General features: G+C 46.7%; 1 protein-coding gene across 3 annotated transcripts in view; it reads left to right on the forward strand.

The window, feature by feature from the left end:
- The first annotated feature begins 17,185 nt into the window (after positions 1 to 17,185).
- Positions 17,186 to 19,127, forward strand: part of NOL4 (nucleolar protein 4) — a 289,423-nt gene continuing 287,481 nt past the window's right edge. Inside the window, exon 1 of one of the 3 annotated variants that reach the window (XM_083187452.1) lies at positions 17,186 to 18,393. In XM_083187452.1, the coding sequence (XP_083043578.1) occupies positions 18,139 to 18,393 (255 nt within the window). In that variant the 5' untranslated portion in view covers positions 17,186 to 18,138. Of the gene's footprint in view, positions 18,394 to 18,688; positions 19,020 to 19,127 lie in introns of those variants that run through there. The other 2 variants (XM_083187451.1, XM_083187453.1) reach the window with 2 other exon arrangements.

The following is a 19,127-nucleotide window of genomic DNA, read 5'->3' on the forward strand; positions in this document are numbered from 1 at the left end:
TGCACGGACTAAGATATCTCGGTATCATGGCAACTCCATTGACTTTTGCCACATGACATTACCCCTCCTTACATCGCTCCTCCTGAAATGATAGAGAAGAAGCTGTAATCTATTTTCAAATGACAAATCGCACAGCATCCCAGTGGCGGCAGATGCACAAAGCAGAAGTGCTGTCCTAGGATCACGTAAGATAATGTGATCTCTCGTGGGATGTCTGCTGTCTGTCCCAGGATTAGAGAATCATACAGGGGAAATTAGAAATATCTACACTAGCAGCTGTCACCTTCTCTCATGTGCAATGATTAGGTCCTGAGCTAATGATGTCAGTTTTTACATATTCTTTTTAAATAATACTTGACCCAGTGGGGTCTCCATGGAAACCCTTCTTCAGATTGGCCACCTGGATATACTTTGTACACATGTTCTCACGCAGACATACATTAGTCTGAATCACGCTGCTTTACATTCCAAATTGGGACAACAGGATTTGTCACATCAGCTGTAGTTCATTTTTGTTGACATTTAGGGCGGGATGTATTAAAATACATCGCCGCCCTTCGCGCCCCCCCCGCCGCGATGCAGCCGCATATGTACTAACATATGCGGCTGGCATCGCGATGCGGTGACGGAGGCCCCCCGCGATACCTGTACTGTGGTGTGCGGGGGGTCTCCGTCACCTCCCAGCCGGCTTCTGCAGCATCCACGCCGGGGACAGCTAAGCAAGCTGTCCCCGGCGCTTCCTCCTCCCCCTGCAGCCGGAAGGACGTCCGGCTGCGTTGCTATGGGGAGGAAGGGCTTACCTTCCGGGGTCCAGGAGGACCTGCAAGAAGGTAAGCCCAAGGGAGGGGGGAAAGGGGGGGTCGGCGAGGCGGCGGGTTGCGGCGACGCGGCGGGCGGCGAAAAGAAGCCCATTGGCTTCTATAGGGTATCGCCACCCAAAGGTGGCGATACCCTGCCCTGCGAAACCGCTGCGAACGGGTTTTAGTACATAGGAAAATGCGGTAAAACGGGGGTTTTACCGCATTTTCCCTTTAGTACATCTCGCCCTTACACTGACATAATGTCGACATTTTGAATGTCGACACATGACTTTATGGTTAGGCCGGGTACACATCAGGCAATATATTGGATGTATATAAGATGATATCGCTCAGTGTGGGGGCGATTCAGAATTCGTTCCCCCGGCCGGTGGTGGGGGTTTGTGCGGGAATATGCGTATGTGCAAACCCACGGAACAACAGCCTTTGGCACGTTAAACACACGCCGGGGCAGGCAGGGGGTGGACACAGGCACGCCCAGCATTTTATGGGCGTGTCTACAAAAACGGTGTGTGTGCCCATAGAAACGCTGGACGTACCACTGCGAGCACATGTTTGCCATGCATCCTCAGGGCGGGCAGCTGACGTCACATAATGAAGGCTGGAAAATCATTAAATGGTGTGCGACCATAAAATTATTTTTCCTCCATGTGGCTACATGCGACCTGTAATTTTCTCATTTTGCCACATCCCGGGGATGCCTACTATTTGAATTGTTCAGCCACATGCTGGGACTTGTGGTTCTCCAAGTCCCTGCATGCGGTGCAGGCTTGCTGGAACTCATAGTTTCACTGCAATACAAAATAGTTTGTTCTATTTTTTACACACACATCAGCCTGATGCCCACCGCCCAGGGGCAGTGGGGACAGCCCCAGGCTTTAGCCTGGGCTGGTTATGGCCGTGGGGGGGCCCATGCTGTTTTTTTATTTTTTTATTATTTTGTTATTTTTTTTATTTTTTTGCACTGCAGCCTGCACGAATCTGACTGATCAGGCTACCGACTCATATTTGTATTTGGCCGCTAAATATGAATACAAGTCTGTCAGAATACGAATGTATACACCATCGGCCAAATACGAATCCGTAAATAGGACAGAAGAGTAAATCTGCCCTATTTACAAAAAGTATTTCTGCAAAAATACGGTTGGTGCCAGTGGTATTCATTCATATTAAGAATACGAATATGGCTCAGTCATATTCGTGTTCTTAGTAAATTTTCCCCTAAATGTCAATATTCAGACCATGTTAACATTTTGCTGTCAACAAGCTGCAAGTTGATATTCTTAATATCCACATAATATATCACAGCCATTTAGTATTTGTTGTAAAATGACACATGCAGTACGAAGTGGTAATGGCGTATAGAAGACTCTCCTGGCTTATATGCAACTTTTTTATACCAATGTGTATTCTGTTTGTATTTTCTCTATACTGTACTTCTAATATGCTACAGTTTAACTTCTAATATGCAACCCTTCATTATATGTCATATATGAAAAATTTACTATACTTGCATATTTCTTTCGGTACGTGTGTATTTGCAGGGCGCCCACTAAGCTATTTGCTTAGTGGGCTATACTGCGTAGTGAAATCGCATCGCATGTTTTTGTGCTGTGCGATGCAATCTCACTAGTTAATTTATTTACTGCACCCTGGCCGCGGATCGCATCACACACAAAATCGCATGCAATTTTACGGAGGTTTGCTTTGGGAGGTTTTTCTTTTGTATATTTAATTTTATTCTGGTTAATCTTGAACATTCACAGGCAATAGTTGGATATGGTAAAGACTTTTATATCCAGTACTTGTATTCCTATTTATATTTATAGTTTTGCTGTGCCCGTATGATGCCTATAGATATTTGGGACATTATACTTTTGTGCTAGGGATACTGCAACTTAAATATCTATGCCATATACAGTATATCCTTAATCTATATGGTACTCTTTACCTAGAAGGGCGCCCATCGCGGGCATCGCGGGTACATTTATGTCTGGCCGCGACGCGACCGACGCGATGCCCGCGATTTCCCATTGAAACCCATGTTAAACATGGAAATCGCGTCGGTCGCGTCGTGGCCGGCCATAAATGTACCCGCGATGCCCGCGACGCGATGCACCCGATTTCCCATAGCAATCAATGTTAAATGGCCCGACCGACGCGATTTTACTGTTAAATGCCTCAATGGACCCGATGTGGCCATAGGAAACAATGTTAAATGGGCCTTAGAGCCCAAATAGTTACCCTGAACTCTGAAATGGCCCCCCCAATTGTTTACGCCACCCCACGATCAACTTCAACCCGAAGCGTGGCGAGCGCAGCGAGCCCGCGAGGGGCGGCGGTACGCGTCCTCCGACCTTTTCATGCCCTACTATCCACGTCGGCGTGGAGTTGAGAATAGAATAGTGTGGCGAGCGCAGCGAGCCACCGAGCCCGAAGCGTGGCGAGCGCAGCGAGCCCCACGAGGGGACGCGGATACCTTCACAGCTATACGCGTCCCCTCGCGGGCTTCACAGGTGTCCATGGCGACGCGGACACCTGTGAAGCCCGCGAAGGGACGCGTTTACCTGTGAAGGTATCCGCGTCCGCTCGCCACGCTTCGGGCTCGGTGGCTCGCTGCGCTCGCCACACTATTTTATTCTCAACTCCACGCCGACGTGGATAGTGGGGGTATGAAAAGGTCGGAGGACGCGTACCGCCGCCCCTCGCGGGCTCGCTGCGCTCGCCACGCTTCGGGTTCACGTTCATAGTGGGGGTGGCGTGGGAGTGCATTTTACATTGTAAGCCCCCATTAGGGTGCTTATACAATTTGAAATCATATAGGGGGCTTATACAATTTGTAATTGTATCGCAGTGCATCGGGTGTAAACCATGCGATGCGATTATATGTTGTGCAACCAAATATTATGGGCGCCTTACTACTACTACACAAGTACCCACAAAAGATTATATATACAGATGGGGCAGGCCTCTTCCTTGCTGGCGAATCACCAGAACGTCAGCCCTGGCGATCCGCCAGCAGCCTGCCTCACCATCTGACTGAGACGCGCGGGCGACGGGAACCCTGTCCGTCTCCGCCTCAGGGAGACAAACAGGGTTAGGGGGGGGGGGGTGCGGGCAGGCGGCGGGGACCCTGGGTTACCGCCGACAAGCCGGCGGTGACCCGGGGGAGCAGCTGGAAGCGCCGTCGGAAGGGGACATGCGCGCCTCTCGTGCGCGCGCGTCCCCTTCTCGATATGCAGATGGCGCTGGCGGGGGATGGCGGCTGGTGTCGCCATCACCATCCCCTGCCAAGATGGGACCTGCCCCATCTGTATATATATATACAACAATAAAATTGTTAAAAAAGTATTCTGATTATTACCAAAAAACAAGCATCACTTCACTCACATATATATTAAATTATTTGCATATTCTTGGGCATCATTCTATAACACTCCACCAGGGGTCCTCACATTTTTTTGTTGTGGGACCCCATCAGACACTAAACATAATGACAGGACCCCAGCAACTTACTGCAGAAGGTCTTCACATCACATGTGTAGTCAGTAGACCAGTAGTCAGTAGACCAGTGGTTCCCAACCCTGGTCTTCAAGTACCCCCAACAGTGCTCGTTTTGCAGGTCTCCACACAGAATCAGTGAAATAATTAGCTCCACCTGTGGATCTTTTAAAATGTGCCTGAAATATCTGTGCACCTGCCGGGTGACCTGGAAAATGTGTACTGTTGGGGGTACTTGAGGACCAGGGTTGGGAACCACTGCAGTAGACGGTACATACTTGGCAGTATTGTGGAGGCACAAAATCATGTGAGGAGTCTAAAATAACAGTTCAACAGATTTATCAGACTCCTTGAATCACTGACTGAGATTAGAAAAGTCATCAGCAACATGGAGTCGCGACCCCATGCTGAGAAGGACGGGACCCACTTTGGGGTCAGGACCCACAGTTTGAGAACCGTGCTCTACACTATCATGGATACAAAACAATGGTAACAGTTTTCCCTGAAAACTCACCTCTTTAGGCAAGCCAATCATGTTTAGGTACCACAAGCATAACCCTCTGAGGCACGTATGTATTATATAACATTTCTTCTGGACTTGCAACTTGGTGGGACTGCTATGCTATTACTGGTGCCTGTCCTTGTGTTTCCCTCCTATATCCCTATAGATTGTAAGCTTGCAGCAGGGCCCTCCTACCTCCAAGTCTGTCTGTTGTTACCCAGTTTGTTTTATCACTGTTTACTATTGTAAAGAGCAACGGAATCTGCTGCGCTATATAAGAAGCTGTAAATAAATAAATAAATAAATAAATACATTTTAATCATTTATTATCACAAGTATAGTCCTTATACTTTAGCACCGTATAGGACCTAGACAGGAAAGTTATGGTGGAATGAAGGAGCTCCACCCCACCCCTTGCATGTGAATTTTCAAATAGAATGTTTACAATTGGGGTCAATGCTTCTTTTTATCTGTCCATTGAGCTTCCCCCTCAGAAATCCAGATAACACCTCCATTGTGAATGTTTAGCTGTTAAATGCATAATTTATATTCATTGTTTTCAACCCTCACATCAATAAGAGACAATCAGGCATATTCAATGCCGTCGGCGAGCGGGATTTGTACGGCGAAGATGGCTCTTTTGGTGTGGAGAGGCCATCCTCGCCATTCAACCCCCTCGCTGGCCACTCGTAGTATGCAATGTTCTGGGGTAATCCTTGCCGTGATTCCCTTAAACACACAGGTTCGCCATAAATGCAGGGTGCCCACTGCATATAGCGGCGTGCCCTGTGGTTTTAATGGGCACACTACACGTCATTCATCGTCTATGTCATGCTCATAACTAGTGGCAGCAGCTCCAGCATTAGGAAGTGGTTCTTTAGCTTTCTCTATTGTATCCGCTGAATTATTGTCCTCCATCATTTATTTGGCTCAGACACACGGGTGCACTGGTATCGCTCTCATTTTATTTTAGAATAAAATTAAATTGACTGGACCAAACACAGGACAGAGCCCCTTAGTTAAATGGATAAAACACACAGAAGCACACGGGTGCACTGGTACCCCTTACAGTATATTTTAATTCAATAGTTTTTATTGAGTTTTATATGAGTACAAGAAAACAAAACCCCATAAATAGACAAAAGTAGACATAAGAGATATGTAGGCATCTAGTATCTCATGACATTAAACACAGTGATAGAAATAGAGGACAAAGCATAAGATAAGACCTTAACCACCTGAAGGCACCATTCAAGCCGGTCAGATCAGAGGTATACCGGAGTATATAGGGAAGGAATACATACATATTCAACAACAGCATATACATAAAAAAAAGCAAACAGAATATCGTTACGTTTATTTAATTCTTAAAAAAAATATATAGCAGTGCCAATATGAATAATAAAGAAATAAACATATAAATAAAACAAATACAAACTACCCAAAACAAACAACCACAAAACCCCATCCTATATATCCTACCCCCAACTTAGGTATACCTGGATCCAGGGGCATAGCGAGGGAAAGGCTGGCGGAGCACAAGCTCCGGACGCCGGAAGATAACAGGGCGCAGGAGCCGTGCCTGCACCGCCAGCTCGCCAACTCCCCTGTGTCCAGGAGACGTGCTGCTATTTTCAATTCACATCTCCCGCTGGACCGTTAGCGGTCCAGATACCAATCAATTGATGGCTGCTGGACCGCAAGCGCCTATTGGCTAACGGTCCAGCAAGAGACTTGAATTGAAAATAGTGGCGGGGAGCCGGGAGCGGGCTGCTGCAGAGTTCTGTCCTGCGCCACCCAACCTGCAGCACGGTCCCCCTGGCGGAAGTTATTGCTGCAGTGCGGGAGGATGAGCGGCGCTGTGGTCTGGGAATCACTTCCACCTCCAGTGCATAGTGTTCAGGGGGCGCGCCTGTCTGCGGGTGCGAGAGGCCATATTACTCAGCACAAGGCGGGATAGGAACCAGGAGAATAGAAGGAGACAAATAAGAAAGAAAAGAGTCATACATAATAGTAAATAGGCGATAACTCTCAGTTCTCCAAATGAGCAATTTCAGTCCCCCTAGGCAACAAGCAATTTCAGTCCCCCTTGGCATCTAGCATGAAGCCCCTTGGCCTCGAGCATGAGGCCCCTGGCATCGAGCATGTAGGTAAGTGGCACTTATGTGTCAAATGTGTAATGGGCATTACAGTTTGTTATATAGTATGTAATGGCCATCACGGTTTGTTATATAGTATGTAATGGGCATCATGTGTGGCCTTATGTGTAATTGGCATTACGGCATGTGACTTTATGTGTAATTGGTATTACAAAGTTTGTAATAATGTGCAATGGGCATTATGGTGTGTGGTATAATGTTAGGCCGTGCCCCCTTTTCACTGCGCAAGAGCCTTGCCTACTACAAATCGGGGCGGGGGGCACGAAACATGCCCTTGCTCTGGGCACCGTGGCACCTAACTACACCACTGCCTGGATCCCTAAACACAATCCCAACCAGTTCACCCCTCCCTAAACCCACGCTAAACTTTACTAACCTAGACTAATTCTCATCCCCTCCCACCTAATTAAGGATAACACTACCAAATTAACTTACTGGGGCAGTAAATTAGTGGTCAGGTACTAGAGCAAGCCAGAGTATACTAGCAGTAGTAGAGAAAAGTAATCACACCTTGGAAAAGGAGTAGTGGAATAGCACAATGGGAACATAGAATGAAGAATATTTACTCGTTTTCAGATAGCCCAACAAATATATATATATAACAAAATATATATAACAAAAGAAAGTACTATAAAACTAAGCATATGAGCCTAAATGATTAATCCAGCCAAGCTTTAAAATGGTATCAAATGGTGTAGAAGACTCCTCTTCCTGAACAGAAGGATCCATAAGTTGAGCCAGTTAAGATGACATGGAGATCACAGTATCAGGATTCAAAGGTTTAGTTGCCAGAAATTTAAATTGAACAAGGAGCTTCTGAGTGGAGGCATTGATGGCCTGGAGGATTTGTTGCACAAAGTAAGACATCGTAAATGGTGAAGTGGCACTCAAAATAGTGGTAAAATGGCAGTGGCTAGCACACCGCCAGGGTTTGCGAAGGGTCTGTAGAGGATAGCACCCACAATCCTCAAGTGTCACAGAGGAAATCAGTCGGAGAGCAGAGCTTGTGCAGACAGATTAACCAGATGAATTTTAAGAGTCAGAGATAGTCAATAACCTCCGGGAATACGTATTTTTGAGAGAAAACCACAACAGCATGTCCATGACACCTCCGTTCTGGACTCGCTCAGGTACACAGGAGGGTCACAAGGTGTGCACCAGGGTTCTCCGAGCAGGTCAGAAGAAATCCAGCATTTAGCAACAGGCGAACAGGATATTTTAATGATAGAAGTAGGAAGCTCCGTCAAAATGCTGCTTTCTCCCTGCTGTATCAAGCCACACTCCTTACGGTATATTTTACAATAAAATTAAATGGACCGGAGCAAACACAGTGCAGCCCCGTAAAATTATTTGGACTGATATACAGCACAGGACAGCACCACTGGACTGGACTGGATACAGCATAGCAGGTCACCCTCAGACCGACATAGCTCAGGACAGCACCACTGGACTGGACTAGATACAGCAGAGTAGGTCACCCCCAGACTGATACAGCACTGGACAGCACCACTGGAATGGACTGGATACCACAGAGCAAGTCACCTCCAGACTGCTACAGCTCAGAACAGCACCACTGGACTGGACTGGATACAGCATAGCAGGTCACCCCAGACTGACACAGCTCAGGACAGCACCACTGGACTGGATACAGCACAGAAGGTCACCCCCAGACTGATACAGCATTGATACAGCACAGGACAGCACCACTGGACTGGACTGGATACAGCACAGCAGCAGGTCACCCCAGATTGATTTATAATATATATATATATATATATATATATATATATATATATATATATATATATAAAACAGAACTGCAACACTGGACTGATATAGCAGAACAGGTCACCCCCCACAATGATATAGCAGAGCCACCCCCAGACTGATAAAGCAGAGTAGGTCCCCACGCCTCGTCACTTTAATTCACAGACATTCTAAGACATGTCCTCTCACTACCCTCTCCAGGACTAGATTGAAGATGGTGCCGAGCCATGAGACTTATATAGGATGCGGATCTCGCGAGAATCCGACAGCGGGATGAGGATATTTTGGCTCGTTGCGGGATCCGATAACAGCCGAACAGTGCTTGGATCTCGACTTGGATCATGAAGTCCGGTAGCATTCAGATCTCCAAAATCCGAACACGCTTATCCCTACATGTTATCCTACATTTACCCCTTTTGATTTGACAGGTATAACATGCAGGTCCATCATTTTGTAATGGTTTTCCATTATTTCATGATCACCATAATTTCATGCAAATAAAAACATTTTTGAAATGTCAAGCTGCTTACAATGATATTGTTCGGAGAATATCTTACATGTTCACAATGAATATGAAGTTTCAAAATTATACCTGCAATGATGTATCATTGCTATTCACAGATGTATAATACATCTACTGTAGCCACTAACCTCATATAGCTAACATGTCCAGATTCTGCTTATGAGTTCAAACTACCCACAATTCTTTGGAACTTTTTACCCAGACATCTATAGAACATGTATAGTGTGAGTAACTCTTGAAAGGGACACTGAAAATCTTTTCCTTATTTGCAGGCAGAAGTGGCCGTCAGGCACTGTGAATTAGGACACACCTTATTAGTGGTTGATTCAATAATCGTCCTCCATTTTATTTATATTGAACTAAATAGCTGGTCAAAAAAAAGAGCATTAAAAGAAAGTAAAATCTTGGCTGCTACCGTATGTCAGCTGGTAACAAAAGGGGGTTATGCCCACACAATGGGGGTCATTCAGGTGCCATTGGATAGACTATCTCTAGTTATTGCTTGGAGGAGCAATGATAGGCAATGCAGGAGGTGTCTAATACAAGCCTCCTGCTGCACAACTGAACTGAGATGGGTCCTAGCACAAGATCTCTCACCCAGCATTGGGTGACTTATGTCCCTTAGGCCACACAAGGCCAGGAAATCTCCAGCCTACGATGGAGATCCCTGACCTCTTCCCTTCCTTAATCCACGCGACACTCCTCCGTTTCCACAAAGGGATGCCGTCGCCACCAGTGGCGTAACTACTGAGGGAGCAGGGGATGCATCTGCTATGAGGCCTGAGCCGACTGTAGGGCCTGCTGCTTCCCTGCACCCATTCACCACAGTGCATTTCAAGAAGTACCCACGGTGCACCCTGCCATGGGACCACAGGATCTGAACACTGCGCCCCACCTCCCTGATGCTGGGGATCCGAACATGCCCTCTGCTTCCAGATAATGAAGACTAATGTCAATCTCTGGCTAGACTGAGTGAATCAACAGATCCTATAAAGTGGTTTCCCATTTACTCTGCAAATTGAGTACAGGCTAGAACAAGGATTAGAGACCTACAATATTGAAACAAATGTAAGTCTCATGAATATCACAAGTTTTCACGGTTCTAGTACAAACCTTCTCTGTATAAACCAAAAGGATATTATAGTTTCTTTAATAACACCATGTTTTATGGACTCTGGCCTAATGGTGTAGTCCATCACAGACAATGGATGTCATATAGTGCTTCAAAGCAAACAATTTACTCTTCTTATTGCAATGCTGATGGGAAGTAAAAAGGCAAGTCCTCACTCACTGATTGTCCCTTTTTATTATAGCCACCGTTTCCAGGAGATGTAGTATATATGTGAAAAGAGAAAGCACAGATATCTTTGTGTAATACTGTTTATACGATTCAGTATCTACTCATAGGCCTTATGATCCCGTCACCAAACATAAGTGTTGAGATGGGGGAGGTCCCCTTCTATAGACACTCACAAAAAATTGAGGTCCTGAGGAACTTAGGCTCTATACCAGTGGTTCTCAAACTTGGTCCTTCCCACACAGTTAACATTTTCCAGGTCACCCTACAGGTGCACTTATTACTGAATGACCCATTTTAAAAGATCCACAGGGGGAGCTAATTATTTCACTTGCTTCTGTGAGGAGACCTGCAAAACTTGCACCTGTGCTCTATACATATGAATAGAGTGATACAGCTAACTTAAGTTCACACTGATACTCTCAAGTTGAATTCAGGAGAGTGAATCCAGTGAAAAGACTATTGAGATATATGCCCATTGATTTAGTAAACTTGTGAGTAGTACAATAAGGAGATTCTCTTACCAATTTATGACTGCAGCACTGGTTAACACCAATGGGTGTGATATGTGACCAAAGACAACCCACTTCTGACTAGACCTTTAATGTCTGCTGATCCGCTCCCTCGGTCCCTCCACTGTTTGCCTATATTCTATTGGGTACTTGTGTACTATCACGGCGCCTATCGCATCACAGACCATAAGGCATGCGATGGTATGCGATGCGATATCGCGTGATGTTCCCCAATGTCATACAATTTTAAAATTGTATGACATTGTTTATGGCATACAATGCCATACAATGCGATGGGATGCGATTATAACTTGTGTAAGCACCCTAATGGGTGCTTACAATGTTAAATGCACCCCCACGCCACCCCCCAGTATAAACGTGAGCCCACGAGGGGCGGCGGTACGCGTCCTCCGACCTTTTCATACCCCCACTATACACGTCGGCGTGGAGTGGATTTCTATAAAGTGTGGCGAGCGCAGCGAGCCACCGAGCCCGAAGCGTGGCAAGCGTAGCGAGCCCCGCGAGGGGACGTGCATAACTTCACAGGTATACGCGTCCCCTCGCGGGACTCGCTGCGTTCGCCACGCTTCGGGCTCGGTGGCTCGCTGCGCTCGCCACACTTTATAAGATCAACTCCACGCCGACGTGGATAGGGGGGTATGAAAAGGTCGGGGGACGCGTACCGCCGCCCCTCGCATGCTCGCTGCGCTCGCCTCGCTGCGCTCGCCTCGCTTCGGGTTCACGTTTATACTGGGGGGTGGTGTGGGGGTGCATTTTACATTGTAAGCACCCATTAGGGTGCTTAAAAGCACCCATGAGGGTGCTTATACAATTTAAAATCGCATAGGGGGCTTAAATCGCATCGCAGTACATCGGGTGTATGGCATGCGATGCGTTGCGATTAAAAATCGCGCGACTAAATATCGGGGGCGCCGTGATAATACACAAGTACCTTCTATTGTATTCAATAAAAAATACTTCTTCTCACATACAAAGCAGTTAACCTGACTACCCCAACATACATCTCTTCGCTCATCTCAAAATATATCCCCGACTGACCTCTCCGCTCTGCACAAGATCTGTATCTCACATCCACACTCATTACAAGATTCCATTCACAATTGCAAGACTTTCTACCAGTAGCACCCACCCTATGGAATGCCCTTCCATGCACATTAAGACTCTGTTCTAGCTTCCAAACTTTCAAGTGTTCCCTGAATACTCATCTCTTCAGGCAAGTGTATAATATTCCAGAACCCCCACATAACCTCCAGTAGCATTCATATATAATTGTATCCCATCAGGACTGTCTTCTAATCTGGTGGGACTGCCGTGCTATAGATTTCTATCCTTATGTCTCCCTCCTATTATTCCCATAGACTGTAAGCTTGTGAGGGCCCTCCTACCTCTATATTGGTATGTTACTACTCAGTTTGTTTTATCACTGTTTTCAATTGTAAAGCGCAATGGAATATGCTGCACTGTATAAGAATCTGTAAATAAATAAAATATTTTTAGAAATTTCTTTCCCAGTCAGAAGGCATAGACACACTACTGTTCAAAAGTTTGGGGTCCCTTAAAATAATTCTTATTTTTGTAAGAAAAACACTGTTTATTTCAATGAAGCTACCATTAAATGAATCAGAAATACACTCTATACATTGCTAATGTGGAAAATGACTATACTATCTGCAAATGTCTGGTTTTTTAAATAATATCATCATTGGTGTATAGAGGCCCATTTCCAGCAACATCACTCCAGTGTTCTAATGGTACATTGTGTTTGCTAATCGCGTTAGAAGACTAATGGATAGTTAGAAAACCCTTGTGCAATTATGTTAGCACAGCTGAAAATGGGTTTGCTCATTAGAGAAGCTATAAAACTATCTGTTTTCTGCAGCATCACATTTGTGGGTTTGATTATACTCTCAAAATGGCCAGAAAAAGAGAACTTTCATGTGAAACTCGACAGTCTATTCTTGTTCTTGTTCTTGTTCTTGTTCTTGCCAAGCAACTGAAGATTTCCTACAACGGTGTGTACTACTCCCATCAAAGGACAGCATAAACAGGCTCTAACCAGAGTAGAAAGAAAAGTGGGAGGCCCTGGTGCACAACTGAGCAAGAAGACAAGTACATTAGAGTCTCTAGTTTGAGAAATAGATGCCTCACAGGTCCTCAACTGGCAGCTTCATTAAATGGTATCCACAAAATGCCAGTGTCAATGTCTACAGTGAAGAGGCGACTCCTGGCTGCTGGCCTTCTAGGCAGAGTGCAAAGAAAAAGCCATATCTGAGACTGGCCAATAAAATGAAAAGGTTAATATGGGCAAAAGAACACAGACATTGGACAGTGGAAGATTTGAAAAAAGGGTTATGGACAGACAAATCGAAGTTTGAGGTGTTTGGATCACACAGAAGAACATTTGTGAGACACAGAACAAGTAAAAAGATGCTGGTGGAGGAAATGTGATGGTCTGGGGCTGCTTTGGTGCTGATAAAGTAAGAGATTTGTACAAGGTAAAAAGGATTTTGAATAAGGAAAGCTATCACTCCATTTGCAATGCCATAGCATACCCTTTGAAGAGCGTTTGATTGGAGCCAATTTCCTACTCCAATAGGACAATGACCCAAAGCACACCTCCAAATTATGTAAGATGTATTTAGGGAAGAAGCAGGAAGCTGGTATTCTGTCTGTCATTCTATTCTGAGTGTCCAGCGCAGTCACAAGATCTCAACCCCATTGAGCTGTTGTGGGAGCAGCTGTATGGTATGCAAGAAGTGCCCATCAAGCCAATCCAATTTATGGGAGGTGATTCATGAAGAGTGGGGTGAAATTTCTTCAGGTTACCTCACCAAATTAACAGCTAGAATGCCAAAGGTCTGCAATGCTGTAATAGCTGCAAAAGGAGCATTCTTTGATGAAAAATCATTATTTCTACCCTTGACAATATGTCGACATATGTTCTATTCATTGTGCAACTCAGTTGATAAATAAAACTCGTGTAAAACACAAAGTTGTCTGGGTGACCCCAAACTTCTGAACAGTAGTGTATAAAACCAGAATGGCTAAGATAACAAAAAGGGACTTACTTGAGCCACAAGTAATTTTTACAATGGACTGCAAGAGAAATACGTCAATCAATAAGTAAAACCAGACCATGGAATATCTCATATTAAAGTTTAAGTTCAAATACATTGGCCATATAATGTAAAAGCAAGACGATATTAAGAAAATGAAATGACAGACATTAAGATGGTTATATTCTACTACTGATGCCATAAAAATGAACTTACGGAGCTCAATAAGCCTCCGCTGGCAGACAATGCTAACATGCTAATGTCCAGCACTTCATTAGCGAGCTGCAAGTCATCGAATGAATGCCCAACTTGTCTACAATCACACTGATACTTGACGGTGTAAAAGGTATTCATGTGCTCTAATGATACACTGATTGCCAAACATCAGCAAATGTTCTGACATGAAAACAAGGCAAATATTTACACATTACTATTGGGGGGTAGCTGCAAATATTTAGTAAGAGGGGGAGGGCGGGGGCTGAAGTAAATATCTCTGATCATACCTGCACTGCTCCCTCTATTTCTGACAGCAGCATCCATACTGTAGGATTCTTTGGGTGATACAGTGCTGCCAGAATTTGGCCACCGCAGCTAATGCCAATGCAGCTGATGCCATCTCTTTCCTTATGGGCTACAATTTCCAGAAATCTCTTGGAGAATGTTGCTGCCACGCATGCATGGTCAGTGGAGGAGTCCCAGGGACCTGTCCCAGTGTGTGTTCTTTTGTACATTCCAGTGGTATAATTACATATTGCGGGATTTCAGGTGCTAATATCACGCCTAGATTGCACGGTAAATTAGATTGTAATAAATGGTCCCCATAACTGTTTAATTAGAAAAAACTGTTACAAACTGCAGATGCCGTATAGGGGCAGATGTATTAAGCTTTAACAAGCGATAAATGCAAGGGTGATAAGGAGAGATAAATGTCCAGCCAATCACCTGCTAACTGCCATGTTACAGCCTGTGTTTGAAAAAAAGTCAGTAAGGAGCTGATTGGCTGGACAATTATCTCGCCTTATAACCCTTTTTGCATTTATCTCTTGTTAAGGCTTAATATATCTGCCCCATAGGGCGGGATGTACTAAGGGGAAAATGTGGTAAAACCCCTGTTTTACCGCATTTTCCTATGTACTAACACCCAACAGCCACGATACCGCATTGTAGGGTATCGCCCTATGGGCCTTTGGGCTTCTTTTCGCCGCCCGGTGCCTCCGCCGCAAACCCGCCGACCCCCCTCTGGCTTACCTTATTCCAGGTCCTCCTGGACCCTGAAGGTAGGGGATGCGGTCATTTGGTCTACTGCATTATGGTCGACAGTCATTAGGTCGAATCCATTAGGTCGACATGCTAAAAGGTCGACATGGCTCTAGGTCGACATGGGAAAAGGTCGACATGATTCTAGTTCGAAAGGTCATTAGTTCGACAGGTCATTAGTTCGACAAGGTCATTAGTTCGACATTGTCTATGTCGACATTCACAAGGTCGACATGGAGTTTTTCACTGTTTTTTGAGCCAACATGTGCCGACAGGCGGTATTTCATGCCCTACCATCCACTAGGGCGTGGTGGGAGAATAAAATAGTGTGCCGAGCGTAGCTAGGCACCGTGCCCGACGCATAGCGAGCGCAGCGAGCGATGCGAGGGGATGCAGTGCACTTTAAACTGTGTCCATGTCGACTGTGTTGACATTCAGGTAAAAAAACAGTGAAAAACCCCATGTCGACCTTGTGAATGTCGACATAGACAATGTCGAACTAATGACCTTGTCGAACTAATGACCTGTCGAACTAATGACCTTTCGACCTAGAATCATGTCGACCTTTTCCCATGTCGACCTAGAGTCATGTCGACCTTTTAGCATGTCGACCTAATGGATTCGACCTAATGACTTTCGACCATAATGCAATAGACCAAATGATCCCAACCCGAAGGTATGGCCTTCCTCCCCCTAGTAACGCAGCCGGATGTTCTTCCGGCTGCAGGGGGGAGGAGGATGTGCCGGGGACAGCCTGCTTAGCTGTCCCCGGCGTGAGGGGAGCAGGAGGTGGCAGGAAGGTGATGGAGACCCCCCGCACACCACAGTACAGGTATCGCGGGGGCTCTCCGTCACCGCACTGCGATGCCAGCCGCATATGTTAGTACATATGTGCTGGCATCGCAGCTGGCAGGCGGCGATGTATATTAATACATCCCGCCAATAGTGTGTAGAATTCTACTGTAGCTTATTGTTTGTCCCATAGTAGTGCACTACTTAATTTATTAACCAACATTGTGGCTATTTCCCACAAAATATCACTTTTTTAGGGGTTATCCACAAATATATTTCTCATCACCAAAATGTCCAATACCTGCTGCAATCCCGCCATTCTCATCGGCAACCGCATCCCCTATAGGTTTCTACATAGAAATATAGACTTTGATGGCAGATAAGAACCACTTGGCCCATTTAGTCTGCCCCTTTTTTAAAGATGTTACATCAAACCATATTTGATCCTTATTTCTTTGTAAGGATATCAATATGCCTATCCCAAGTATGTTTAAATTGTTCTACTTTATTTGAGTCTTCCACCTCTGATGGGAGCCTATTCCTTTTATCCACTACCCTTTCTGTGAAGTTCAAGTGAAATAATTAGCTCCACCTGTGGATCTTTTAAAATGTGTCGGTCAGTAACGAGTGCACCTGTCGGGTGACCTGGAAAACCTAAACTATGTGGAGTCCTGAGGACTGAGTTTGAGAACCACTGCAATACGGTAACAGAATAAAGAATATTCTAAATATCATGCACAGCTTTCTTTGAGTGGATATAGGCTATTCATTCATTCTGCCAAGCCGGTAAATTATTTCTTATATATAAAAAGGTGAATTTGTCTACAAAGTGTAAAAGCATTCCTGTGTGCATGTTGCGTTTCCAATGATGAACCTGTGCAGTAATACTTGTAGTCTGCAATACACCGTCCAGGGATGAATGCACGTGTAATGACTGCGCAGACCAGTAGGTGGCAGCAGCGCTTTTGCAAAGCAGCAAGCAGCCATTTAAACAGCACAAGGAGAAGTCTGAGCTGTCAGTCCCGGGCCGGCTCCAGCCGCCGCTAGAGCTTGCAACAAAACACTGAGTAGACACAGGGAACAGGAGGCAAGCCATCTTGCCAGTACCGGGACCAGCGCTATCGGTGCGGGTGCAAGGGCCTTCATTACCCCCCAGCTGCTGCAGGGGCACAGGAGAAGAAGGGGACGAGCCCATCTGTGGAGGCTTGCGCAGCTCCACATTGTCCCTCATCCCATTAATGACAGGAGCTGCTGGAGGAGAGGAGCAGCATCCCACCATCACAGCGGATACAGCCTGCAGCGAACAATAGCCCGCTGCTCTCCCCTCTGCTGCCTGTGCCCCGGGAGAGATAAGAGAAGAGCCCGGAGAGCGCAGCTACACGGGGGGAGCCTCCATCCTGCGCGCTACCTGTCCTGTGCGGCTACGGGGGCAGGATCCGGGGCTGCTGACCGGCACTGTGTAAGTGGCCGCAGTGTGCCCGCTGGGAGAAGGGGGTGATGCCGGGCACAAGCTGACACGCCTGGGAGACGCACACACAGGAACTTTCCTACATGCCATTAGCCGGGGAGCAGCCGGAGACAGATGCAGGGAAGGAGGACCGCAGGCGGGACACAGAGGCGGTGCGGGGCTGCTGCTGCTGCTGGGGGGCTGCTGGGGTAAGAGCTGCACACAAAGCGGTGACATCGGCATTGTCCTGCCCTCTGGGGGTACTAGCTGCTGCTGCCATTGGGATAGCCCAGCCTCGCAGGAGGGACACCAGGCACGTACTGTAGGACAACACAACCATCTGAGACTCCCCCCACCCCCCCTCTCTCTCTCACCCGCCCAGCCGGGGATTGGGCACAGTGACACCGCGTCCCCGCAGCTCCGGGACCCCGCTACCGCTGCTGCCATTGTGCTGGATGCACTGAGTGCGGCCGGCAGGACACCACCATGGAGAGCGACCGGGACATGTACCGCCACTTCCAGGACTGGTGCCTCAGGACTTACGGGGACTCCGGGAAGACCAAGACCGTCACCCGTAAGAAATACGAGCGCATCGTGCAGCTGCTCAACGGCTCCGAGTCCAGCTCCACCGACAACGCCAAATTCAAGTTCTGGGTGAAATCTAAGGGCTTCCAGCTGGGGAAGGCGGAGGAGGGCAGCCCGGGGGACACGCAGGTGCTGCACGTCCCTGTCAAGACCACGGTGAGTGCCCGGGGCCCCGGCAGACATGCCACCCCGCAGGGTCCGGGGGGAGGGGGTCACCGCTGCACCTCTCTCTTTCTCTCTCTGCTCCTTCTCTTTGTTGTCCCGGTGCCCTGTGTCATTCTGCCATCATTGGGCTCTGCTGTCACAATATGTCATGACATGACCCAATGGGCACTGCCCCTCTACCCCCACTCCCGTGGATCACCCCAGCCCCCATACACTTTTAATGCCCCCCTCCCTCCTCCCTCCTCACAGAGCTGGCACCATTAGACGTGAGCATCTCTGTACTGATGGCTAGAACAGGGAGTCTGGTGGTGCCTGGCTCTGTGCCAGGGGTGGCGCTGGCCCTTTTATTTGGGGCTTTCCCAAAGCTCATTGTCACAGAGCAGCTGAGCCGGCTTGCACACCCTGGCACATACACTGGTGATGCTGGCGCTGCCCTGGTGCCATGGGTGCTGCGGATGGGCGTGCAGTGAGTGGAGCACTCACTCCTCACCAGAAATATCATACATACTCCCCTCTCTGCCCAATGCTCAGCCATCACCTCATTATTATATCACAGGGAGCCACAAGTAGCTGTCCACATCCAGGTCCTGGACTGGAAGATGGATGATTTGGTTATGGTAAGGAACACTATGCTATATATATATATATATATATATATATATATATATATATATATATATATATATATATATATATATATATATATATATATATACACACACACA

This window comes from Crinia signifera, chromosome 5 (assembly GCF_055691185.1).
Source record: "Crinia signifera chromosome 5, ASM5569118v1, whole genome shotgun sequence".
NCBI classification, from domain to species: Eukaryota; Metazoa; Chordata; class Amphibia; order Anura; family Myobatrachidae; genus Crinia; species Crinia signifera.